The sequence below is a fragment of the Anomalospiza imberbis genome, chromosome 20 (assembly GCF_031753505.1).
Source record: "Anomalospiza imberbis isolate Cuckoo-Finch-1a 21T00152 chromosome 20, ASM3175350v1, whole genome shotgun sequence".
Lineage (NCBI taxonomy): Eukaryota > Metazoa > Chordata > Aves > Passeriformes > Viduidae > Anomalospiza > Anomalospiza imberbis.
Window position 1 is genome coordinate 10900028 of NC_089700.1, and position 26959 is coordinate 10926986.

Here is a 26959-nt window from a genome sequence, read left to right on the forward strand (position 1 = left end):
AACTCTGGTGAATCCGGATCTGCGGGACAAGGTCACTCACTAAAACAGAGCTGTCCCGGGAAGGGATTCCTGGGAAGGGACACTCGGAAAGCGCCCGGTGCCTGCGGGAGGCCAGAGGCGATGTGGTGTACCCGCCGTGCCTCGTCTTCCCGGTGCTCGGTGACACCCGGCGTGCCCGGTGTTGGCGTGCCCGGTGCCACCGCTGCTGCGCCCGGTGTCTTCCCGGTGTGCCTGACCCTTCGTGGCCGGTGGCCCGTGCCCGGTACTCCCGGTGTGTGCCCGCAAAGCACCCGCTATTCCCGGTTCTCCCGGTGCGCCCGGGCCGGCCCCTCAGGCGGGCGGCCGCGCGGTGCACGCCGGGAGGGGCGCGCGCGGCACGCCGGGACACGCACCCGGCGCCTCGGCCGCCCAAGATGGCGGCGGGCGGCCGTCCCCGCCCCCGGCCGCGCATGCGCAGCGCCGCGGCGGCCGCGCCGCTCCCGCCCTCCCTCCCGGCGGCCGCGGCGCCTCTGACAGCGCGGAGCGAGCGGAGCGTCCCCGAGCGCCGGGACCGCGCACCGGAACCCCCGCACCGGGACCGCGACCCCGCACCGGGACCCTGACCCCGCACCGGGACGCCGCGCCGGTGAGTGGGAGAGGCGGGTGGCGCCGGACCCGCGCAGCACAGCGAGGCGGCGGCGCTGGCGGCGCTCGGTAAGGCCGGGGCCCGCCGCCCCCCTGGCCCGCGGGTTGTCCCGGCCCGGGGCACGAGCGGCCGCCGCTTTCCTCTCCGCTCTCCCCGTCCTGTCCCGCTCCCCGCCCTCGCCCCGCTGCCCCCCCTCGCCTCGCTCTCAAAATGGCGGCCGCGCCCGTTGGTGAGGAGGGACCGGGCGGGGCGGGGGGCGGCGGGGGGGCCGGCCCGGTGTCCTCCCCGCGGGTCGGTGGGGGGGCTCTGGCGGCCGGGGCGCGGCTCCCCCGCTCCCCGTGGACCCCGGCCCCGCTCCCGCGGTGACTCTGCAGGAAAACAGGGCCCGGTGGGAGCGGCGGGGCGGGTGCGGAGCCGCCGCCGGGCCCGTGTTCCCCCCCCCCCGCGGGCCGCGCCGCTCCGTCCGTGACTTAGCAAATACCGGGAGGAGGCGATGGGCCAGGGTAAATAGCGATGAAATACCCTTCAGGGACGGTGGGCCTGGTGTGTGCGCGGAGGGGACCCCGAGCATCCCTCCCCGGTTCCTGCCGGGGGTTCCCCCCTGTCACCCTCCCCGGGCAGGGCAGGGCCGGGCGTCGGGCGATGGCCCAAATCGCCAGCGCGGCCGAGGCACCGAAAACAAGACGAGAATTAATAATCCAGGGCAAGGAGTAGGTGTTGTTTCAGAATTTGTCTCGCATCCCCAGTTTTCCTGCAGTGCTCAGCAGGGCAGCAGCGATAGGAGGTGGCTCAGACCTTCAGAACCAGCTGCAGCAAAACGGGGGAGGGAGGTCTAATCTCTCCTTCTGCGGGTCATATCACTGCCTGGATGGCTGCAGGTGCATAGGCTTCCCGTGAAAACCTTATAATATAGCTTTAATCCTGTATTAATTACTGCTCGCCAGGTTTTGTTTCGGCAGGAGGTTATACGCAGGCAGGGCTTTTGATGGAAGTTGGGGGGTGGGAGTGGTGCCTCCCTTGAAAAGTTTGGGGTTTGCTCAGTTCTGTGGGCGTGAGATTTCTTGATTTTTTTTTTTTTTTTGTTTAAGGTGGATGCAATTAAACTTGACCTTTAATACCAATAATAATGTGACACCTTCCCTTTCTTTGCCATGGTATCACTCGAACTATTTCAATAGTGCTGCAGCAGTGGGCTTGGTTGGTGCAGGTCAAGTCCTTTCATAATGAATTGCCTACTAGGGATGGGGGAAGGTTAATCTAAGCTATATTAAAAATCTTTAATAAACACCGTTTTAATATAATTAAATGTTTGGGCATATTGACCTGGCTAAATTATGTATTTTTGTGGTGATTCTTTTAAGTATATGTTCCTATGACAGTATTGTTCATGGCATTAGGAGGTGGTGGTTAAAGAACCTCCGTTCAGTGATGATCATTTTGTAAATGATTGTGCAGCATTTGCTGGTTTTCGGGAGAGGGAGGGTCTGCTGTCAGAATGTTATTTGCCCTTAGAGTCATTTTGGTAAATAGGAAAATTACGTTGGGGAACTAAACAAAGGAAATATTTTAAAACTGTAAGATACATTGCAAATATCCGGCTTGTTCTTGGGCATCTCGTTTTTGTGTGTTTCTGTTGCTGTTCCCATGTTTGTGGATGCTGTGAGCAGCCATTGAGCAGGGAAGAGACTGGGTGGAGTAAGGAGGCAAAGCTGCGAAATGGCTCGATTACCCTTTCAGAGCTTTTTTTTTTCCTCCCTTTGCCGGGGTGGAGGAATACTAATTGCCGTAACAATGAAGTCTCTTCTTTAGGGAAGAATCTAATGGTGCAGGAAGCTTCGGAAATGAAACAAATCTTACATTCTGTTCTGAGACTGATTTTTCTGCAGGGTGGATTTTGATTTGTCTGGCAGTGAGAAGTGACCAGTCACTGTTGCAAAGCCGGATTTTTTTTGTCTGATAACTGCTTCAATTTATCCACTTAGATATGCACTTGTTGAATTGATTTTATTTACATTTTAGATAAGAATTGCAATTTTTGTGCCAGTGTTTTACACACAAGATTTTCTGGAATCTAGAGAAGCCTCTGTATTGTGGCTTCATGCTGTTATTTGTTCATGGAACTTCTTGGTTAGAGCGGATTATGGGTGGGCACACAGAAAAAGACAATCCCTGGTTTCTCTGGTGACCACAGTGGAGTGACTGCTGTCAGTGTACAGACTGGATTGCACTGCCCTTCGTCATGTGCCAAGTTCTTGTAAAATAACGTCTCAGGATTTTGGAAGCCCTTTGGAGCACTGTAGGAGGATTGCTGTCCCCCTTGGGTGCTACTGCTTAAAGTTGTGTAGGAAAAGCATTTGAACAAAGGATTTGGGGAATACAATAGGGATTGGAGGAAGCACCTAGGAAGGGCTGCCTATGGAAGTGCTCTCCTGTTCCACATGTGCCTCATGGCATTCCCATCTGATTTTAGTGCTGATTGGAGCAAGTACAGCGTGGAACATGGTTGGTTCTGAAGCAGGCTTTGCATTTTCATGAGGGTCTCAGTTCTGGAGTGCAGTTTGTGACAGGAGATGGACACACAAGAAAGAGACTGTGCTTCTCTTAGTATGCCCAAAATTAAATTAAGAGGCAGTGGTTTCTGCATTATTTCTAGTTCATTCACTTGGAGTAGATGTTCCAGGATTCAATGGCTGCATGAGCCAAACACCTGAGTCTAATGCGTATCCAGGCTAAGGCCAATGAAGAACTTAGCAAAACTCTTTCCATCGTAACAGCTTTGCTTGATTTTTGTCCTTGAAATGATGGCAGTCACTTTTCCTACGGAAGTAATTTGTTCATTTGGGTTCTACAGAAGCAAAAGCATCAACAGTTCCTTTCTGGCTGCACACAGGCTCTGTCTTGCCCGCCCTGCTGACTCCTGTGCCTGTTCTGGCTCCTGTGCTCCTCCCAGCCTGGGAGCTCAGGTTGTGTCTTTGCTCTCAACTTGCTATGGATGGGACAGCTCCAGAATCAACAAGGCTGACTGCCTTGTCCAGCACTGCAACCATGTCTTCCATGAAGAACTCCATAGCCCATGTCCGTCATTAATTATAATGTATTTGCGCTTCTTGTGGAGTATTCTGGGCAAACAATAGCTGGACCCCTCTGCCTCAGGGTAGCTCAGGTATAGACTGCATGTGTTTGTAATTTTTTTTACAACCCTCTGTAGCTGCCCTCTATTCCTGAACTAAAGGGGTTGGAATTACCTACTATGAAGGAGAGTGACATTGGAATAGTTCAGTTTAGGGCAGCTCTCTTCTGCTTTGGTGAATTTCAGGCCTATTTTCTAAACTAAGGGCAAAGACTGGGAGAGCAGCTGAAGCATCCATGAAATGGGCACTGAAATACTTGTCAGGCTGAAAATAAGAACTGTGTGGGCCTAAATTCAGGAAATCAAGAGGACAATAAAAATCCGTAATTATTATTAATAGATAATAATTTCAGATTTCCTATAGGGTGCGGGGGAGTTTCTAGCCTCTAACATGTAATTTGTGATGGCAACTGAAGATCTTTCCCAAGGATCAGAGGGATCTATCTGTTGATAGAATGGTGCTGGGACTCTCCTGTGAGGTTTGTTACAGAGAAGTCGTTAAGTTATGCACTGTCCGTACTTGCAGATCTGTCAGTGACGTTACAGCTGGCTCCTCTTTCTCCCTTCTATAAGAGCTTATGTATCATTGGCAGGACAACCTGACTACTAAAAATGTAAGGCACTGGTGAAGCCTTGCCTCGGTTCAGGGGCTTTCTCAGGAGCTACTTTACTATCTGACACAAGGGAATGGGGCTCCTAACGTGGCTTTTGCAGGTTTTATTCACGGGTGATGTTGCTTTATCTTTTGGTCTGCCTGACAGGGTAGGCTTCACTTTAAGTTTTTAGAAGTAGACATTTACACTAAGATACAATCCTGACCTGTTTAAAATCAGTTTTCAAGTACATAAAGCTGTTTCCTCAGAATTCTTGCTCTGAATGCTGTCCATGCCAGGGGAGTGTGAATGGCTGTGCTCTGTGGGCAGGATGGTGCCACCACTGGGGTGCAGAGGTGTGGTGGGAGCTGTAGCTCTGTCACATCAGCTTAATGATGGGGTCCTGAGCCTAGGTTGGGTTAAATGTCTGGTTTTCATGTATTACAGTTATTTTAGAACAGAACTTTTCTTCATTCCTTCCATGTTCTAAGACCTGCCGATGAACAGTACATATTAAATCCTTGGCGAGAGCCAGGATTTTGTCTGATGAGGAACAGAATCCCAGTTTTACCCTGGAGATGCCAGCTGCTGCGGGTTAGCCCAACAGATGTGTATTGCTAACCTGTATTTTGTATCAGTTGTTTAAAAAAGGGTCTTTTTCTCTCAGTTGAGGCAGGAGTTGGATGAGGCAATGTTTGTCTCATTCATAATGTTTAAAAGCTTATTCTGTTTTCTTTTTTTTAACCTCCTGCTCTCTCTTTATGGGATTAGATAGGTGTGACTTAGGCTCTTTTGCTTTTAGTTCACTGTCTTGGAAGCCACCTATCATTTCACTTCCTGCTAGCATCCACTCTCAGGAAATTTCAAAGAAAAAGCTTATGTACAAAGTAAGTATATACTGAACTCCCTCCATTTCCTTGGGACTATAAACATACAGTCCTTTCAAAACTAATGTTGTGCACAGCATTGTCACACTGACCAATACCAAGAGCACTGATGCATGTATAACTATGTAAAAAAAATCAACATTATTAATTCAAAGCACTTGCAAGTTAATAGATTTGGAATTATTTTTGCTATTTCTTTCTTAATGAAAAGAAATAGCAAAGAAACTGCTTCTGAGCGAGCTTTACAGTTTGGCTTGGCTGCTTGTGGACTTTGGATAAGGATTGTGATTAAATGAATGTAATAAATACATTGTTGTGGTTGTGATTTTGTTGATTCTGGAAGACTTACCTGATATTTTTTACTAGTAACTGTTTCCTGCGGCCTTGAGAAGGTGTTTCCAGAGATGGGCCCATCCATGGTTTAGGTTTGTAGGTGCAGCAGCAGTGTCCATCCTGTAATTTCCGTGGATCCGTTGTTAAGTAGGTCCCTGCTGAGGGAGTTGGTCGAAGGCTGTTCAGAGGCACCTCTTGTTCTGGGGCTGGTTGGTGACTCAGCTGTCACACCTCTTGTGAGGTAGGTGACAGGCTCTGGGTGCTGTACTGGTTTGCATCTGGGGTAGCGCAGGGCCATTCATGACTGAGATTATTTATATCTTGCCTCTTGTATCCATGTTAATTGTTCCCATTGTGCTCCACAAACCTTAAGTTCCTTTGGTTTAATTAGACAGACAAGTGTTCCCCTCCCCACCTCCCCCCTAGATTGCCTCTGCCTTGTTTTTCTGCTTAATGCTAAAGCAAAGGTGTTACGTTTATCCTTCTTTAAGACTAGAGGAAAATCAGCTGGAAGCATCTAGGCTGTTTGCTGCAGATAAATGACTATTTCTTCCATAACGAAACAACATTGGCAGCTTGTCTTGTGCTGGATTCACCTGCTTTTTGGGGTGAAGAAAGAGATTGTGTAAACAATTTGGTTTGTTTAAATGCTCGTGTCTTTGCAGTCTATTAAGAGGATGATGTCATTAATGAGTGTCTGTATGTATTTTAAACAGATGGTGTCTGTTAAATCACTAATGGTAGAAGTTTCTGGTTCTCTCACCTTCAGCTCTGTTTCCGAGGCAGGAGTGTAGTAGGTGAAGGTGGGTGATAAGAAAGATGAGACACCTTCTACCAGAACCCTGATTTTGTTACTTTTGGTACTAATGTCATGAAAGGTTGAACACTGTTCCCTGTAATAGAATAAGATGTTATAGATCACAATTATGATGAGCTTTTTGGTTTTGGTTCCCCCCCCACCCCCCCCACCCAGGCGAGTGAAACCATTTTTGGTCAACAAGATTTGAAAATGGATAAAGGACCAACAGTGTTCTCATGATTGAAGAGTGGAAGTTCTGTCTAAGTTCTTGTTTGGATTTCTTTGTGGTTTATACCTTCCTTCATTTTTAAATTATTAACATAGGTGTTCCTTTAAGTTTCCTTCTGGATATTTTTCTTTATAAATTTAATCAATTTGTGGTCGTTTTTGTTAATATCACATTTCCAGTATAACAGGCAGTTTAATGATTTAATTATTTAAATTTGGATATAGTCCTGTGACCTCTTTTACAGTTACAAATCTGTTACTTAATTTTTCAAGCCAGAGAAGAATGGGAGGAAGAACTGAGAACAACAAAGTTCAAATCCTGTGCATGCCTGCTGACAGACATATCTAAGTGCAGCACTCTTCTCCTGGTGGTCTAGAATTGCTCTCCCAAAATGTGTATGTGTTGTTTGACCTAGCAGTAATGATACTGAAAAACACCCTGCTGGAGTCGTCCAGCTGACCCTGATGTGCTTTGCTCTGAGCAAGTGTTGAGTAGCAGCACGTAGCATCGAGCCCAGTAACACCACCCCTACCTGCTGTCCTACCGCTGTCACAGCACCCTGAGCAGCAGGGTGGGGACTGCCCTGTCAGAAACCTTCTCACACATGTTAGAGCTTTATTTTCTACTGCAGCCTGCATTCTTCCTGTTATTGGTAGCTGAATTTACCTGCATTTTCACACAGAATTGAACAGGCAGGTTAGAGGAAGGATGTTTTCCCTTGTTTTCCACCAAAGCCTACATACAGACCTCCACCAGACCTACATACGGGCTGGAGCTCTGACCTGGAGGAAGCTCAAAGGCTCTAAAATGAGATGGTGTGACAGTGCTCACTCAAGATGTTTCTCCTGAGAATTAATTGTATCATGCTTCTATCAGAATTGCAAAACTGAAGTGATACATAGCGAAAAAATGTCAAGATTGAATTAATTTAAAGTCTTCTTTAAAAGAAAAAATACTTTCCAAGCGAATTTGGCCCAGATTCCTCAACGTCATTTAGCGTCGGTGCCTGGGAAGGTAACGAGGCCAGAAATGTGTTTTGTTGTTTTACAGTCCTAAAGGTGGGTAGTGACTGCCAGTGATGTGTTAAAAACTTAGCTTGAAATAATATAGGAAAGCAGACGGGCATAGGAGTTGATTTCGAAGTGCACAGGCGTTGCTTTCGGCAGCATGCTGCATGGAGCACCCAACTTGCTCCTGGTTTATAGCAGCTTGATGACAGTCCTTAGCTTTATTTTTCAGATGTAATTGCAACCTGCATTCCAAGTCTTTGGAACATAGGCACTATATCTGATCTGCTGCAGATTGCTTTCTGGTTCCCCATGGATTTGGTGCTGAATTATTTTCAGAACTAAACAACTGTATCAGGTTCTTAGCAAAAGCTGTAAAAGTAGGTGAAATGGGGAAGAAAACAGACATAAAATTTTTCACTTTTTTCATGTTAAAAATATATTTCCTTTGATGAACTTGTAACTGAACTGAAATGGAGAATGTTTTTTGTGAATTATTATAAGCACTGCACAGAATGCTGTACTCTGTGGATACTACATTGATGTATCAAGCAAAGTGTTGACCTACGGGCATTTTGAGACTTCCCTTAATTGCAGAATAACAGGCTTACTAAACATATGAATTAAAAATAAGGCTCAGAGTTGTAATTCAGATCAGATTTGCTTCTTGTTTTGTTTTTCCCAAATCAGATAGCTGTTGGAGCTCACTTTGTCGTAATCCCTCAGCCAGCTTTACTGATGTAGGCTGAAAAGTGGAAAAAAGATTAACCCAGCTCATAAATGAGTAGCTTTCTCATATTCTCCCACTCATCCCTGCTGGCTTAGCAGGTGATGGATTCCAACATTTTGTAGGATAAGGTCTCTTTGCTGCACTAAGAGCAGCTGCATGGCTGTGCCTGGGTGATTCTACTGTGGATGAGCTTTCCTGCAGTAATGAGGGGCAAGATGGAAGGAGGAGAGGAACTGGATTATTTTACTTGTTACTGTTTTTCTTTCCTATCAACAAATAGAGACATATCTAGGAACCCTTTTCAGGTCCTAATAGTTATGCCTAGGAATCATGGATATTACTTCACTTCTGTGGAATCTGGCTTTGAGTACACTTGTAGAAGGAGTTGTCCTATTCTGTGGCTTGAGTGTGACAGAGCAGCTTTTTGCTTATGGGCTTTAAAACAAAACCAGACCCATTAAAAACTAGTTTAAATTAAAAGGAAGCTTTCTTATATACTTGGTAGAATTTAGCAACATAATCCAGAGGTGTAAGAGAACAATTAATGTGGTTTAGTTCTTCCGTAAGGACTGTAGTTCTAATTGCCTGGGAATTACTCCCAAATAGCCCCTTTAAGTTCTCTTGTTAATGTTATGAAACAGGATACACTGTCCAAGAACCTTGCAAGGACCTACTGTGCCAGCCATGTAGCAAAAGACAATGCAACAAGAGTTTCTCCTTTAGTAATGCACAAATGAATCCTTTCAGCTTTAAAGAATTGTGAAATTTAATTCTGATTATATCAATTCACTTACTCTTTTTGGTGGCCTTTGGTTTTCATAAGTGACTGGCCTTTCACTGGGATTGTAAAATTAACTGAAGAGAGGGAGCTAACTGAAGTAGGATTTTGCGTTGAGTTTACTCAGAAGTAAACTCCAGGAGTTTTCTTTGAGGTTAAAAAAACCTTTTAAGAATGATAGAAAGTGTTAGAGAAACCACTTGAAAGTTGTTAGCATGTAGCTGGACACTCCAAAATGTTTTAAGTTTTATATGCGTTGTTGACATTTTAAATGATAAGATTTAAATTTGAACCTAAATGTGAGTAATGAAGAACTCTTAATTGATTTCATAGTGTTTTGTGTTCCTGATGCTGGTGGCGGCTCATGTACCTTTTTAACACCAAATGCTTTGTATTAGGTGTGCCTGAGCTGGCAGTCTGCAAAAGTGATGTCCGATTTTGTTTCCTTCAATAAACGTTCTTGGAGAATATAATTTAAAATGTTGTCATAATAATACTTACGAAAAAATGGTCTTGAAGCTGAGTTAACCAAAGTATTAGAATTCTGCAAAAATATACAGTTCCTAAAGCACAGCAGTGCTGAGCTAAAGCTTTGTTGAGCTTTCAGAGCTATCCTCTGCTGGTTTGCTCTGTATCTGCTGATGCTTTAGCTCTGTAATTGATGCCATGTATCTCTTCTAATTTTTAATATAATGAGCTACAGTTACATGTTTAGTGTACATAGCTTGTGTTTTTGTGGCGAAGACTGTTTATGGAGCCGAAGCAATGGTCATAAAAACTGCAGAAATTGAATTAATTTACTGTTAAGTTCCTGGAGGAGCCATGGACATATATTTGGGATATGCACTACCATGAGGTTGCTGGACAGCAGCAGCAGAGTGAACCTGGGGTGGTGGCGCAGGTGTATGGAACAGTTCACTGCTGCTGCCTGTGTCGTGAACCAAGGAATGAAGCTGAAGCTCATTTGGTCTTCCTACACCTCACTGTGGTAGCAGAGCACTGCCAGTGACAAAGGCACTGGCACAGCTGGGTTTGCTGTGCCTCACTCCTGGGGCTCACTATGGGTGAGATGGATCACAGCTCAGTTGGGGGTGACTTCTACTGTGACTTTTTCTGAACAGCAGAAATGGGCTCTGGTAGTCAGTTGAGCTGTTTCAGGGGTGTGTTAATGGTGTTGGTCCTTAAAAGTGTTTTTGACACACTTGATGGGAGCAAACAAAGGCAGTGGAGAATTTTGAACCAAACTGACTGACTAAATCCTGTGGAAGATGCTGAGCTTTGTTGTGATGGTGGAATTTGGTATCTAAGGATACACTTCTGAAAATGGGGATTTGGAAGGGCTTAGGTATATAACCCAAACTGTAGTACTGTTTAGCATCCAGTATACTCCGCTAAACAAAATCATAATGAACTCTGAAGAAATTTACAGACTAGATTTGATTCATTTTTTTGTGTGTACGGAATGGGCACTTTTAGGAATTTTAATTCTGGTAATTTTGCTCTTGCTTGATGCTGGTTCTGGTAAATGACCAAGTGTTTTTGTCAGGTTGAGACTAAACGGCTGATGAATTAATTTGATTCCATAATCTGTTTCTCAGTTTCATTTGGAGAATACGTATAGAAAATATTTAAGTGTCTCCTGAAGCAAGTATGATCACAGTCATAGAAATACCTACAAGCCAAGACATATCATTTATTGGCATAACATACCATGAGCTGAAGGGAATCTCTTGCCTGAAAGTGATTATTTTTTCCCTACCTCATTTCTGTGACTGAGCGTGTAGCTATTGTGCTTGGATACCTCCTGTAGAGCTGTCTCAGCTAACAAATGGAGCTGAACTTGTTTCATTTTGCTGTTGGTGCATTTATGAATCATTTGCAGGTCTCTCATTAAGTAATTGTGAAGTTTTCCCGTGATCATCTAGGAAGCACTTGATCCACACTGATAGCCATCAGTGGAAGAGCCCAGTGTTTGAAGCCAGGAAGCAGCAGCGGTCTGTGGAATCCTTAGTCACCCTGGGGAAGAGGGTGTTCCTGTCCGTGCCAGGTCGGTGCCCGCTGCCAGCGTGGCGTGGGGCTGGCTGGGTGCCCGGCTGGCAGCTGGGTGCCCGGCTGGCAGCCGGTTGCCCGAGGGGCGTGTGCTCCCCAGGTGGCACCGGCTGGGCAGAGCGGGGCCTCGGAGCCCCTGCGGTGGCACTGAGCGTGACCTCAGTGTGACGCTCAGGAATCTTTGAACCCCAGTTTAGGAAGAAGGGGGCAATGGTCAGACATGAAGAGACAGAGGGTCCCACTTATTTTTATTCTTTTTTCAAATGAGGAGGTCAGAAGAACCTGCACTGTGCTGTTTTTACCTTCCTTTACAGATGAGGATTCTTCTGCTTTTCAGGTATTCCTGCTCAGTTTGTTGCTCTTCATCAATAATTCTCTGTGCTTTAGAAACCTGTGCAGGGAAAAATTCTGGCCTGTGATGATTCTTGGCCGTCTCTTTTTAAATTAATTTATTTTTAAAGATTATGCTTTAGTATGCCACTCTCTAGTCCTGCAGCACCAAAGGATTGAAGTAGGTGTGCTATTCTTACTGCTCTGATGTTTCTGCCAGTCCTGAGTATAAAAGCTGATCTGTAGCTGAGTGGAAAGGTGGGCAGTTGGGATGAGGTGCAGTTGCCTGCTGAGGATCTGCTGCTGTTAGTGGAGCTGAGGAGTATGTTTTGTATAGGTAAGGAATGGTTTGTGTTGTGTTATTCTAGAAAACCATGCAGGTCCTGTGCTGCCAGGAGGAGTGAGAGGCGTCCATTGCATGTGTCGTACCTGTGCCAGCGACAGGTGTTCTGCCAGCTCCACCTGATCTTGCTGAGAACACCTGTAGCCCTCTGTTACTGTCCTTATGCAGAGGTTTGTCACTTGCTGCTTTTGTATATGCAGACTATTGATAGGGAATCAGATAGGTTTTAAGTTAGAAACTACAGCTTGGAGGAGTGTAAGTGGATATTAATAAAAGGCACATCATCATGGTTCACACTTAATTAGTAGCTGTTACTTCATGCATGGCTAGGTTCAGTGTGCTTTTTCCTGTATTTAATTGTGGACAGAGTAAAATTCTCATGCAAAGACACCTTCTCTTTCAGAAGAATATCGAACTCTGTCTTGATGCTGCCTTAATATGCTGATACAAAGTGACCAGTTTGAGGCTAGATGTAATGAACAGGTGCCAGTTGTTTGTGGGTTGTTTTTGTTCCCCAGGTCCCCCCAGAGCTCCAGCTCATGGCTAAGCTGTTGGAGGTGATGGCTGATAGGTGGTGGAGGAGGACTGGTTAGTCTTGCTTTGCTGAAGCCTGTATGTCACAAAGTCTGCTCCAGCTGAAAAAAAAGGTAGTTCACATAGTGGCACAGGTGTGTAATTAATGGTGGTCCTTTTGGTTTTTTTTGGGTTTGGACATTTCTGCTTGAGTGGGTTCTTTCTTTGTAAGTTTTTTGTTTGTTTTGGTTTTTTCTTTGTTTGCAGTGGGCTTTGGTTGTTTTTGTTTTGTTTTTTCTGTTTTTTTTTTTTCTATGAAGGAGCCAGTCCTAAAAATACTTAGCCTTCTATTCAGGCGGCTTTGTAATTAAAAGTTAGGAATACTAAGCAGGGTGCTTGGAACAGACACTTTCTGGAGGAGCAAGATGCTGTAGATCAGTTGGTTGGTGGCTTTGGCTCAACTGTAATTTGCCAATAGCTGGAGTAGCTGCTTTGCCATTCCAGTACTAGGATCTGTTTCTCACTAACAATTCAGAGTTAGATTGTGGAGCAGCCCAGGTGTTGGGAAGTGGATATAGGATATAGAGAAGTTTGTGGTCACTTTACATTTGACAGGGAAAATGCATTCCTAAATAGAAGACATGTGAAAGATGGCCTTACAAACACAGTTGCTGTTACTTTTAGACAAGTGCTATAATTGCATCTCCCAGATGCCACTACAAAATTGATGAGATACTGGGATTTTTTAATGGAGTCAGTATGCTGGCACTGGGTTTGCTAGGCATTCACTGCATAGTGGCGGTTCATAATACAAATCCCACCTTCAGGTTTTTCCTGTGGCAGGCCTAGAGGCAGATTTTGGACGTTTGTGTGGTTGCGTTGCGCTGCTGGGCGCTCCCGGCAGCGCTGCCGTGTGCTCGGAAGTGCCCGGTGCCGTTCCGCTGCTCCTGCCGTGCCCGAGCCCGGTTCTGCGCCGCGTGTCCCGCGGCGCGCCCTCTGCGGGCGCCTCTCGGCACTGCAGGACCTTATTTCGGGTGTTGACCGCATTTCTGTTAATTTGCGTGTGGTACTCGGCTCTGTACTGAGCACCGGACATCTCTTGAAACCCAGCTGTCTCCTTACCTGGCATGAATTAGCTTATGGGACAAGAGGAGGTGAAATGTTTGCTTCTGTTGTCTGAAAGGATGAAGCCTGTGCTGTTAGTTTTCAGCTGAATTGTTTCTGAAATAGCTATTGGGGAAGAGGTTAGACTAATTAAAAGAGGCATTTCCTGTTCAGAGTGTTCGTGTTGTAACTGGCTTGCAGGCAGTATTACGGTGTGCAGCATTTAACGTGGAAGGTCCACCAGTAGGGTGGAAACAAGCAACTTGCAGCTTAAGCTCATTTTGAAGCAGACAGCAGGGCCTAGATAGGTTTAGAAAGAAGCCTCTGATCCCCTGTGATGAATAAGTAGCCATTAATGATATAAGCTTAGTATTTCCCTTACTTTTTTCATAGCAGGCTATTGTTTAAAGGAGGCTCCTTACTGAAATTGTTACTGAGCTGTGATGCTGAAGTCAGTGTACGTGTGTGTCTAGGGAGGGGCAGAGGTGAGGCAGCGGGAGCATGCGGTCCTCAAGCAGTCAGTAGAAAGTTTACAAACCCACCTGCTGTCTCTGAGCCTCTGTGCGTTGCCTTGGTTTATCTCGGTACCGAGGGCTGGTTGGTCGGTCGGACTTGCTGAGCGGCCTGAGTGAATGATGAGTTCTGTGCAGAGCCTGCCAGGTGTGCAAGAAGTGCCATTTCAGCACTTCCCATGGTCGTGGTGCTCGCAAGGTCCCTGCAGTGCAGAAAGCAAAGGCAGCGAGGGTTTGGTGATGTCACTGTGGCAGAGGTTGAAGCTGCCCAGTTGAAGCAGATTGTGCACTGAGAATGCTGCAGTTCGTGTTTCTGAATCAAAGCATACTAATGAGTCTGTGTTTTGGAAAAGCACAGCTCCACTGACTTGAACTACCTCGAGCGTGTCGGGTTTCAGCTGTATCCTGAATTGGCTGGTGTTGCCAGAGGTGTTGTGATCACTCCACTGCCTGAGCCCAACTGCAGTCGTGGGCCTGTGGCAGCTCTTCCCTGGTAATGGTGCCACTGATCAGATTGTGGGACTGTCTAAAAATTTGCCGTGCCCTAAACATGGGTGAGATGAAGTATTAACTCTAAGTAAACTACATTAAGGCATGACTGAAAAGAAAACAAGTATTGTCTCTTAGTCAAAGGTTCTTTGAAACTCCCTCAGGTGTTGGTACTGGAGTGGGAAAAGTCATTTGTGTGCTGCAGTTGTGTAGCACTGTAGCTGCAAGGGCCCCATGCTGGGGTAGAGCCAGTGTCTTTAAAGATGCTGTTTGGATAAATCTAAGAAAGCTGCCTGAGGAATGCTTGTTTCAAGGAAACAAATAATGTCTCTTTCTCCTCCTTGTAGATGGATTGAATCTTCTGTGTTGAATGCCTCTGGATTTCCTATTCGATTTCACGTCTGGGGAAATATTTGTGATTTAAGCCACTGTGGCAGACTGAATTGTGGATCCTGGGTTCCCAAGACTTTAGCTCTTGAGGAGAAGCCACTGCTCGATCACGTTAACCTGACATCTCAGCCACGATGGTGCTGTCACAAAGGCAACGAGATGAACTGTAAGGGATCATTGTTTTTAAGTTTGTGTTGCATTTTCATTAAACTTCAATTATTAGCATTTGTTCCAAAATAGATTTTAGAGTGTCTCTGTTCACATGCCCTTTAAGTACTGTGTATTGTGGTTTGGATTTCTCTACTCTTTATTTTTGATAGAACTGCTGGTATTTGAAACTAGAATTGGGAAATGATGAAAATATAATTTCAAAATTACTGATGGCATAAAAAATTGAAATACTTAAATTTGCAGTAAGCACATTGCAATAAAAGCTGCAATCTGTGAATTCTACATTTATCTTGAGTAAATTCTTGACATTTTTTGCTGTTTTACTTCGTAACGTAGACAAGGATCTGATCAGAATGTACTATGTTGTGATGACAATATTTCTGAGTCCTTAAATTGTATTTAAAATGTTGTTTTGTAGAAATCGAGCGATAGCAGATTACCTCCGTTCCAATGGCTACGAGGAGGCATATTCAGTTTTTAAAAAGGAAGCTGAATTAGATGTGGTGAGTTCAAACAAGATTCTTCACCTATATTTTAGTTCAGAAGTCAGTTTTATGGCATTTGCATCTGTTCTGAACCTGTGTGTCTGTTACCTACCTGTTAGCTCAGTTTCAGAAGAGGAGGCGATGAGCTCACACAGCTTAATGCCTTACCAGAAAAGGGAAAAATAATCATTGAGTGAGTTGACCATTTCTGAGCAAATGGTTCTATAACCAGAAATGGTCTGAGACTGTGCAACTTTGGAGACTGACTTCACTGGGGATCTTTGAGAAACAGGAAGACAAAACTGGATTAGTTTTGTCCTCTGCTTTGTCATACAGAGCCAATGTTGGAAAATTCTTTTGAGATTTGAGTTGGGTCAGGAGTTAAGTCATTGCCTGAGTCTGTTGCATACCTCTTGGGTAGTCATGTAGTGGGAGGGCAGGCTGAAACAGTTCATCATCCAATAAGGCCAGGTTGGACAGGGCTTGGAGCAGCCTGAGCTAGTGGAAGGTGTTCCCCCCCAGCAGGGGTGGTGGAACAAAATGAGATTCTAGGTCCCTTCCAACCCATACCAGTCTGTGACTGTGTGACCAGCTCTGGTAAGCAGCTCTGTTTGCTTAGACTGTACAGATGCCAGTGACTCAGACCAGTCATTTCTTGCAACTTCATTTTGTTGATTTGCCTTTGTCACAGATAATTTGGTATAATTTTTAACTTGGCCACCTATTAGCATAGGAGGTCTGCATTTCATATGGCTACAGCTGGGTTGAGTAGTAAACTTCTGTGTGCTGGATAAATCCTTGTCTTTTCTTTATTACATATCTTGCATTGTTCTTTTTCCAAAATGCTTGAAGTTTGACTTAATTTCTCCAATTTGCTACTAGTATTGAATAAATAAGTAGAAATGACAAATTGAAATACCATACTTACAATTGAAAATCCTAATATAATTTCCCTATCTGCCTTATCTATCAACCTAATTTAGTCTCCTCTTCCCAAAGCTTAGGAAAGCAATCTAAATAGGTTAGATGGTCCCAAGGGAAAGAGAAAGCACAGTTGCTAAAAGTTTCACGACTTTTATGCCGTGGAGTGGCTGGAGTGGGCTATACTAAAGTGGAAAGAAAAGGTAAAGGCTGAAATTATTTGAGTAAGTTAGAGTGATTGATGTGTAGCTCTACAAAGAGAGATTTAATTTTTATATAGGCTATTCATGCAAATAACTCCAGCTTTCACAAGTGCCCCCCTATAGTAGTAGATTAACATCTGTCTCTAACCAAGGTAGCAAGTCCTCAGAGCTTTTGTCTGCTGTGGAGTAAGCCTTGGCATGGTTATTTTCTATGCCTGTTATCTTCATCTCATTTAGGATTATTGTAGCATGAGACTGTAATTTTGTAATGGAAAGCAAGTGCAGCACTTAGTTATTTCTGCATCTCTGATGTTTGTTTTTCTGTGTTGCTTTTCTTCCTCTTTAAATGCTTCTTCTCAGAATGAAGAGTTAGATAAAAAGTATGCTGGACTTCTGGAAAAAAAATGGACATCTGTTATAAGATTACAAAAGAAGGTAAGTAGAGATCTGCTGGAATTACACATACAAAAAGTTAGCCCAGAAAGCATTCAGCACTGACCACACATGTGCAGTCCTGAAGCTGGAGAGGCAAGAGGTGCCTTGAGGCAGTTGGTGGGCAGGGAGATGGAATTGCTGTGTGCAGAGGGTCAGGCTGGGCTAGGAGGGAGGAAAAATCCCTGCTGCCTGTTGTCTTTGGCCACGGCCCTAGAGGGAAGGAGCCATTAGCTCCGGTGCATTCCAGCGAGGGATTGTGCTGCAAGTGGAGAGTACAAAACTCTTTTTAGTCATGCTTCAATGGTTCAAGAGTGTATTAAAAGCAAAAAAAAAAACAACCCTAAAATTAGTGTGTTAACAATAAAGTCCTATCCCATGTGCAGGTTAATACAGCGAGGGTTTATTAGCCCTCCAGTGTTTCTGTTGTTGGTTAATGTGTGTGCTAGCTCCAACAGGACACAGAATTCCTGCAGCAGTAGCATTCCTTTTTGTTAGCACAACCTTCTTTGGTAGTTTGGCACAATAGTAATTCAGATGTATTTGTACAGTGTGTGAGTAGAGGGGATTTTGTAGAACTTTTTTTTCCTGTGAAAGTATTTGGGAATTTGAAAAGAATAAATGATTATTGATTAAATTATTAAGAATTAACTATAAATTATTAAAGAATAAGCTATAAATTATTAATTTAGGTTTGATTTTTAAAACCAGTGCTACTGGATGTTGATAATCAGTTTTGATCCATGCAGTCTTTGCTTTACTGTGAGTTTTGGAGTCAGTTGTTATTTGGATTGCTAGTGAAGAAGGTGAATTAGATCTTGTATAAAACTGGAAATGAAAGGTCTCTTTAAAATTCTTACACTTAGGTAATGGAATTAGAATCAAAGCTGAATGAAGCTAAGGAAGAATTTACATCAGGTGGACCTCTTGGTCAGAAACGAGACCCTAAAGAGTGGATTCCTCGTCCTCCAGAGAAGTATGCGTTGAGTGGGCACAGGAGTCCTGTCACTCGAGTCATTTTCCATCCAGTTTTCAGTGTTATGGTCTCTGCTTCAGAGGATGCCACAATAAAGGTATGTGTGTGCTCCACACAACTGGCTGTGGACTAGGTGACATCAATACAGTGAAACTTGTTCTCCTGTTGGGCTTATAACGCTTAACATTAGCTGAAAAGCAGTTTTCAAAATGCATGAATTCAGTTAATTTGTAAGTAACAAAATCACGTAAAAAGAAATTTATTTTTCTCTACTGTTAAGCTTTTTAGGGCTGTCTGTCTCTTGCTTGATTAATTATTGAAGAAGGTGTCAGACTGGCCTGCAGAGTGCAAATGTGAGGCTGGAGAATACAAAGAGTAATGGGCTGCTGCTAACAGGTTATCTGTTCCCTTGTCAGGTGTGGGATTATGAGACAGGAGACTTTGAGAGAACCCTGAAGGGGCACACAGACTCTGTGCAAGATATTTCCTTTGATCACACTGGCAAACTCTTGGCCTCTTGTTCTGCTGATATGACCATTAAGCTATGGGATTTCCAGGGCTTTGAGTGCATCAGAACTATGCATGGTAAGGTATAAAGGGATTGATTTAGCAGTCTGTAAAGTGAGGAGTTTTTAATCCAGGAAAACTGCTGATATGGAAAAGGGTTATAGACCAGAGTATTTTCTAAAAGAAAATGGGGGGATATCATTTGAGTGCTCTGTAAATAGGGGATGCATGCAGTGTTTATGGAATGAAATAGCATCTTAAATCTACTATGCATGATGGTGTAGGAAGCATCTCATAATGATACTGAAATAAAATGACAGAGGGATTTTAGCTTTAAATATTAAATGCTTGCTAGACAGTAAAACTGCCTTTGAATGGGTGAAAGATTCCTTCCTTCAGCCCTCTGTGTTCCTGATGCAGAGCTACAGGAAGGGAGGAATCAGTGCAGGGTAGCTGTAGCTGCTCCATGCGGGCTTTGGCTGCGTGTGTTTGATCACATGGGAATGTTCCCTTTGCACTGGGTTTGAAAGCCATAGGAAGAACGAGAAAGTACAACACCCACAGCTATAAGATTCTAATATTGACAGCAAATGTTTTTTATAGTCTTATGTAAGAGCTTTTTTCTTGCTTTTAGGATCATATTTTAGAAGTGGTGAGTAGAAATAGAGAATGTTTGAGACTTATAATGTAAACACCTACCCATAGGTATACACAAGTAAACAAAAAGCACCTTTAAGGTTGCTCAGTGTCTGGACTGTGTGGGTTCTAAAAATATGGATGATTATTTAAAACCTCAAGATTACATGTAAAGATTATTCAATAAAGCACAATAAAGCATGCTTTGCTACTGTAGCTACTTGACCAAGATTAAAAAAAAAAGGCAAGTCCTGTGTGCTCTGTGAAGACTCTGTCAGTGCCACTTAATAAAGGCTTTATTTTGTTTTTAGGTCATGATCATAACGTTTCTTCGGTAGCCATCATGCCCAATGGAGATCATATAGTTTCTGCCTCAAGGGATAAAACTATCAAAATGTGGGAAGTCCAGACAGGGTAAGTGCACTTGTGAGCAAACAGCACCAGAACAAAAGCGAGGAGAAACCACTGTGTGTAGAAATGGGACACAAGAATCTGAATGTCAGCAGGCACTCTTTGAATTGAGAAATGATGTTCTGCCATTTTGAGTAATTCACTGAAAGATTCTGCCTCAGTCATTAGGCAGAGGGGTTTAGATTTAATACTGACTAATTAAAGCTAACTGGTTTTGTCTTTTTGGAAGCTAAGAGGGTAGATCTCTAGCTCATGACCAATTAGGAAAATAAATTCACTGGTTAACCATGAGTTTAAAGGGAGTATCTATTACCTTTCTTGACACAGATCAAGGTGTCTCCTGATATTTTTTTTGTCTTCTTGCTTGTTTCATTTATCAGTTGTCTCTCTAATAACCTAAATGACCTGTAAATCTCTACTTTTTCTTACAATACCTGTTTAATGCAAGTAGTCACGTCAACTTAATTTTCCCCCTAGTTTCCTGCTTTTTGCCTTAACAAGTTTTTGCTAGCTCCTAGCTGTCGCTGCTTTCTCCTGTCAACATCCTTTCCACAAACTCTTGATGGTGCTCCATCACCTGCCAGGATGAACACGTGTGCGCTAACTCGAATTTCCGAGGCGCGTGCAGGGGGTTATTGCGCCGGTGCTTGAGTGACGCCGTGTTTTCCGCACAGTTACTGCGTGAAGACTTTCACGGGGCACAGAGAATGGGTGCGCATGGTGCGGCCCAACCAGGACGGCACCTTGATTGCCAGCTGCTCCAACGACCAGACGGTGCGCGTGTGGGTGGTAGCGACAAAGGAATGCAAAGCTGAGCTCCGGGAGCACGAGCATGTGGTGGAGTGCATTTCCTGGGCTCCCGAGAGCTCCTACTCCACCATATCAGAAGCTACAGGATCAGAGGTAACGTTCCCGGGCTGTTACACAAGCACGCACAGGGAGATCTTTGTCCGTGCTCTGTGTAGTAGCACTGACAGCCGCTGAGCTTTGGGCTCAAAGGCCTGGCAGGTACAGCAGGTGTATGAGTACTTTTGTCAGAGTATCTGGGTGTGCAGCTAAGCCCCGTCTTGGCTTCCCAGGATCCAGCTTTTGTGTTTAGGACCTATCCTTGCACTAGTGAAAGTGAACTCTGGGGAGATGCTCTGTTCAGGGAGGGGTGAGAGTGGGACCACTGTCTTGTATTGCAGCAAAGAAATGTGTAAAGCAGCTTCTCTGGCAGAATAAGAAGATTATAAGGATGCTTAGCAATGGGAAGGTAGAGGGGGGAAGGAGCCAGTCAGGAATGCAGAATGAAGCTGCCTTGGGTGCAGTGTGCACTGTGCTGGAGTCAAGCACCGATGGCCGTGATTTACTGTACAGCTACTGATGGGAGAAAGCATTCCTTAACTAAAATAAATCCCAGTTTGTGTGATCACCGATACCTCTTCTAGTGAGCCTCAAGAAAGGCTAAAGGCCAGAAGAAATTTTTGTTCTAAGAATGTTAAAGTGTAGAGAAAAGGAAATAGAATTAAGCTCCAGTTTCTAGTCAAGTCCCCCCACCCGGCATTGCTGTTTTGCCCTCTGCCTCCAAAGGCCATTATAATCTTTTAATTATAAAGTAATTAAAACCAAAGTCCGTGCGCCTTCCTGTGCCGTGCGGGCTCTGCAGTGGTGCCTCCCCTGCCCTCTGCTGGTGGGATCGGGCACAGCCCGCAGGGGAACGCCTTCCCTGCACACCTGGGCCAGGTGAGAGCTCGGCCGGTGGTCACCGTGCATGGACCACACAGAAAGCACTTCACAGTAGGAAGTTTTCAGGAATTCTTAACCCTGCTTCGCTGCATTTATGAAGAATGTGAACACAAAGGTATGTGTGAGCTGCATCCTCATCCCGAGATGTGGCACTTGAGATGTGTCTGCTGTTAACAGAGGATGTCTTGCAGTAGACAAGTGTGTATTCTAAGTGTTACTTGGCTTTTGGAATCAGCCGGACAGACAACCACTTCTTTTAACAGATTGTGTAATTCTCCTAGCATTAGTACCAGTGCCTGTGACCCAGCTTGGTCGGTGTGGGTTTACTTGCTGTAAGCTGTTGTATGATCTGATTTTGGTACTAAACCGTATCACTGGGAAGGGATCTGCTTAATTCCTCCTCTTGTCACTGCCATCCTATGTGTACCATAACTTAAAAAATAATTTTCTGTAGACTAAGAAGAGTGGCAAGCCTGGGCCTTTTCTGCTGTCTGGATCCAGAGACAAGACCATTAAGATGTGGGACATCAGCACTGGCATGTGCCTTATGACACTTGTAAGTCCATTGGTGTTTTTTCTGGCAGTCACAGCTGCATATGTACAACCAGTTTTAATGAAATGTATTATCTTGCATGTCATGTTTTCAAGAGAAGCCAGAGTTATAATAATGCAAATGCTGGAAATAGAGTTTTAATGGCTTCTATGGTTCAGATCTTGTTGTTGCTAAGAAATACTGACAGTCTCCAAAATCATAGTGTGAATGCAGTACTGTGGTGTAGGTTCTGTGATGAGTAGCTTGGTTTGTTTACAGAAATGCTGGTAATTATCTGAATTGTGTCTTCTGTGAAATAGAATGTTGTTGCCACGTGCGGGACTTCCCGCGGGCCATGGCCTGCTGTTCCCAGCTCTGATTCTGGCTGGGCTGGGTGGTGGTGCTGGGGGTGGAGAGCAGAACTTGTGCCGATCACATGAGGACTGCTGTTTGTTTGCCTTCGAGTACAGGAACTTGCATTGTTGGGAGGACTGATAGAGGTGTAATAATAGAAACTGGAGATGAGCTGTGAGTTCTGAGAGGTCTCAGGAGCTCAGCGCTGTCCTTGCGGGGCCAGGCAGGGGTCCCTCAGTGTGTCGTAGTACGAGGTGTGGGGTGCTCAGCTCTCAGCCTGCTCACTGATCTCTCCTTGTGCACAAGGTGGGCCATGATAACTGGGTACGTGGCGTCCTGTTCCATTCTGGGGGAAAGTTTATTTTGAGCTGTGCTGATGACAAGACTCTCCGTGTCTGGGACTTCAAGAACAAGCGATGCATGAAAACCCTCAACGCGCACGAACACTTTGTTACCTCTTTGGGTACGTATTGCTCCCTGTGCCAGAGCTGCTGCTTCCCCACTGGCTGCAGCTGGCACCAGGCTGGCATGCACCTTGGGGCCCTAGTGGCACTCTGTGTAGAAGAAATGAACTAGAAATTAACTCCAGTTTCTAGTCAAACCCCCCACCCATGTGAGTTGTAGTGTGCTGGATTTTTCCACTTCTGCTGCCAGTGTTGCACATGGATAAGAATGTTAACTGACAGGGAGTTCTGGAACCTGTCACCAGCACGTGCAGGCATGTGGGGAGGGCTCTAGTGTCAGTGCTTGTGCAGCAAAAGGAAAAGAAGGGTGTGCACAACAGTCAGAAATGAGTTACTTTGAATTCCTGGACGTTCCTGGTTCGTGTTACCAGGTCTTAGTAACAGCATGAGAAAATTTGGCTTCAAAAGTACAGCCAGGAGCTTTGGAATTTAGCCTTTGAGCTGGTAGAATTGTTTTGAAAAAGCAGTGCCATTCAGTGAGAGCAGGAAATGCTGAAGTTCTGGGTTCACTGGTAACGTGAGCTTTTGTCTCCTGGCAGATTTCCACAAGACAGCCCCGTACGTGGTGACTGGGAGTGTAGATCAAACAGTAAAAGTGTGGGAGTGCCGCTGATGGAGTTCACAGTGACCCCCTTTCCTCTGGATGCACTCAGATACCATGGTTACCCATTGAGCTCTGTTTAAATAAATATTGTCCTTTCATGTAAATTATTCTGGATGTAGATTGAGCTTATTAAATGTTACACACAAAGTATTCATGCATGGTGAATCCAAATTGTATACTGTAAATTTACATACGTTGTCTAGAAGTACCATAGGTTTAAGAACATGGGCTGGCATTGGTCACATCAGACCTGAGAAGGCAGAAGTGGGATGATTGGAATAGGGCACTTAACTGAATAGTTGACAGTGTCGTTATGTCGGATAATTATGCCTGTTTTTCTTTCTGCTGTCTGTTGGTGCCTGAATTGGTGACCTCATTTGGGAAAAGTTTTGTAGGGCTCTTTCAGAAATGTGTATCTATGTAACATCACTTAAGTGTGCTTAATAAATCTTCTCTAAGAATACTAGATAATAAGGCTGCAATTCAGAATCTTCTGAACCTTATATGTAATTAATGGAAATTAATTAAACTCTGGAATATTTGTCATGAAACATTTGCCAAATCAACAGAAAACATTTGTTTTGGCCTCCTATCACGCAAGGGTTGGTATATTTATAGAACTGACTGTAAACCTGAAATAAGACAACAAATCTTAGTTGCAGCTGATGTGATAAATGTATTTATTTTTTATTTGGTCATTCAATGGTTAAGCTGTGCTGTTAAACTAAGTTTAAATGGTTTTTTGTTTGTTTTTTTTTTTTTTTTTTTAATGCTAGAGGAACTTCCAGGAGGAGTTGTCCATCCCACTAGAGTTTAGTGATCCAGTTTCCAGTAGAGCTTCCTCTCCCAAATGACTGCCACGGTCCAACTTGCTGTTTGCTTTCCATGTTTGTTAGAGATGTGCAATTCCTATTTACACAGCAGGATCAAAGGACACTTCCCTCATTCACTGGCAGGAAATTGGGGTATACAAAAGTTATTTGGTTTCCTCAGTGCCTCCTTGGACAATGAGGTGATCCTCACCTTGGCAATGTGGCTCCAATAAAACCATCCTGGGGTTTGCAAGTGGAGAAAAACCTTGGGCTGCAGCATTGAAATGCTTTAAAGGAAGCACTGAGTGAGTATCTTGAGAATTAGTTGACAATGGCAGGTCAGATCCATGCAGGCTTCTAAAAGAAAGGTGCCATGAACAAAGCCCACGCCCATCTGTGGGAATGATGATAAACACTAAAACCAGACCCAAATCCTATCAGCAAAACCAGCCCAGCTCAGTTATTAGTATTTATGTTGTTTGGTGTACACAATTTTTAATTTGCATATCCCTAAAGTTACATATTTTGACCTGAAATTAATGAAAATATTATAAATTAATATTTTAATCAGCATTTTTGTGACAGATTCCATTGTAGATAACCAAGAATTACAACACTTACCAAACTAACCAGGTGTTTTTAAAAATCAACTTTAAAATTGACAATACAATGAAGTACCAGGCTGATGTTTTAACAGGTGAATTTGTGCTTTATTTTATTCCTTTGGTTTAATCCATGGCTTTTAAAATGTCCCTTTTAAAGCTGAGAGTCCCTGACCAGCATAGGGTGGGCTGGAGGGTGAGCACACTGCGCTGGTGAGGGGGAAACGTCCACAGTCAGCCCAGAAGGACCCTTTGTTCTATGGGAGGAGCTGGATTGGGGTGTGGGGTCCTCTGGGAAGCGGTGGAGAAAACGGGGTTCTGATGTGGGGGTTTTCAGAGCCAGTTTAAGATCCAGGCTAATCTCTTAAATCCAGTGGTTTCTGTCATTCTCAGTGTGTGTTGCTGCATAAGCATGCACGAATAAAGTCTGTTTTGTTCATTAGCTGCTTGGACTGGAAAAATTGCTGCTTTTTGTCCTATTGGAGAATTCCAGATACACAAGTAGTGCATCTTAAATCCCTCCATGCATCTGCAACTGTAAAGTAATAACATCTGTTTAATTCCTGGTAGGACCTAGAAACTTTATTTAAGTCTAAACCACCCTCATGTACATAACTCAAAACCTGAATGAGAAATTAAAGGTACCTGTGATGTGGAAGTTGTCTACTGCATTTTTTCCCTGTAGTAAAGAAGCATTTACCAGGACAGCCGGCCCCAGTGTGTGTCACTGCTGTGTGAGACTCAGCACTGCTCCTGTGCAGAGTGAGCCTTCTGGGGCAGCAGGGAATGATCTCAGGGATGGTCCCGACCAGACCAAAGCTGAAGCCCTGGTTGGAAGGGAGCCACACCACAGGCATGGGAGTGAGGGGGACACTCTGGGACATGCTGTGGAACCGTCCCCACTGTTACTGTCAGCTTGTGCTGTGCCTTTGCTGTGATCAGACCTGCAGCAGTGAGGTTACTGGGTCAATAATGAACTAAATGCATTGGAGGGGGCGAGAGGTTCACTGGTGCTTCGGCACTTCCTGACTAAACCTGGCAGCACGTGCCAGGACTGCCACCAGAGCCACTGCGGATCCCTGGGCTTAGCCTAGCCTGCGGCATGCCACACGGGCCAGGAAGTGCAACACTTTTTGTGGTTGAGATAGAAGCTGGAGGTTGATGTTTTATACTATCGTGCACTTTAGAAGGTGAAACAAACCCATCCTGCTTTTGTGTGTGGTGTGACCAATGTGTGCCCGGGACACTGAGGAAAGGAAAAGAACCCCTGGTTGGTAGTGAGTGGGGACTGTGGGCATGGGGTCCCTGCCTCTCCTCTGCCACTTCCTGTCCATGAGACCTGCCTGAGAAATCACTCTTAGACAGCTCCTGACTCCCCTGAGAGCTGTTTAAAAGGAAAAATACTTTGTTTTTGTAGACAGTGGTGGCTTGGTAATCCTTTAATGATTTGAATATTGCAAATGCTGAGTTGAGTGAAGGAAAAGCGCCCTTGCAGTGAGCTGTTGTGTCCAGCTGTATATAACGTCCGTGTATTAAATCAATACCGAGAGTCCTGTAGCAAGAGCACGTGCATAGAGGGGTGGGATGGACGGGGGGGAGTGGGGGGGTCGCGTTGGATTTGCAAGTCACAACTGGCGGTAACTGGCCTTTTTATCTTTCCACTGTGTCATGTACGTAGCTGCTTTCCTGTCCTGCCTGTTCCTCAGGCTTCCCCGAGTTCATTCTGAAGAGAAGTTAGCAAAATCCTCACGCTTTAGAGTCGATGCCGACATCGACGTGAAGGCAAATGTCAGAAGTTTGTTTGAGCGCTGTTAGAGGTTGCAATTGGAGAGAACAGTTCCCAGGCTGTAGGAGTTAACTGAAGCTATTGACACAATTAAAGCAAAATCGGTAAAGGAATGTATATAATACTGCTCTGTGTTTTACAGTAAGATTTGTTGCTCTCAGACTGTGTAAAACAAAATTTATTCATGTTTTCTGCATATTAAAAAAATCTTATTGTACCAATTGGTAAACTATTAAATGCATATAAAACTAGATGTGGTTTTGTTTCCTTGGATGCAAGAATTAAAACTATTTTGAAAAAAGCTATTGGTGTTTCACCCTCAGATTTTGCTCCCACCTGCTTTGCCCTTGCTGTGATTTTAATTTAACTTGTGCTCACCTGAGGCTGCAGGAAGTGGTTTTGAGCTGGTTCATGGCAGCTGGAGTAGTGAAAGGTTTCGTTGTTCGATCTGATGCTATGAGGTGCTGCAGGAAATGTTCTGGAGGGCTAAGCTG

At 44.5% G+C, this 26959-nt stretch overlaps 1 protein-coding gene across 3 annotated transcripts; it reads left to right on the plus strand.

The window, feature by feature from the left end:
* The first annotated feature begins 456 nt into the window (after positions 1 to 456).
* On the plus strand, positions 457 to 26716 carry PAFAH1B1 (platelet activating factor acetylhydrolase 1b regulatory subunit 1). 3 transcript variants are annotated; one of them, XM_068210777.1, is made up of 11 exons: positions 457 to 625; positions 14799 to 15007; positions 15431 to 15515; positions 16982 to 17056; positions 17920 to 18126; positions 18446 to 18614; positions 19484 to 19586; positions 20258 to 20486; positions 21766 to 21867; positions 22504 to 22660; positions 23201 to 26716. In XM_068210777.1, the coding sequence occupies exons 2-11, from the start codon at positions 14976 to 14978 to the stop codon at positions 23272 to 23274; spliced, it is 1233 nt and encodes a 410-aa protein (XP_068066878.1). In that variant the 5' UTR covers positions 457 to 625; positions 14799 to 14975; the 3' UTR covers positions 23275 to 26716. The 3 variants fall into 3 exon arrangements, with proteins under 3 accessions (XP_068066878.1, XP_068066879.1, XP_068066880.1); XM_068210778.1 differs by lacking the exon at positions 457 to 625 and adding an exon at positions 739 to 854; XM_068210779.1 differs by lacking the exon at positions 457 to 625 and adding an exon at positions 998 to 1128.
* Positions 26717 to 26959: the final 243 nt, after the last annotated feature.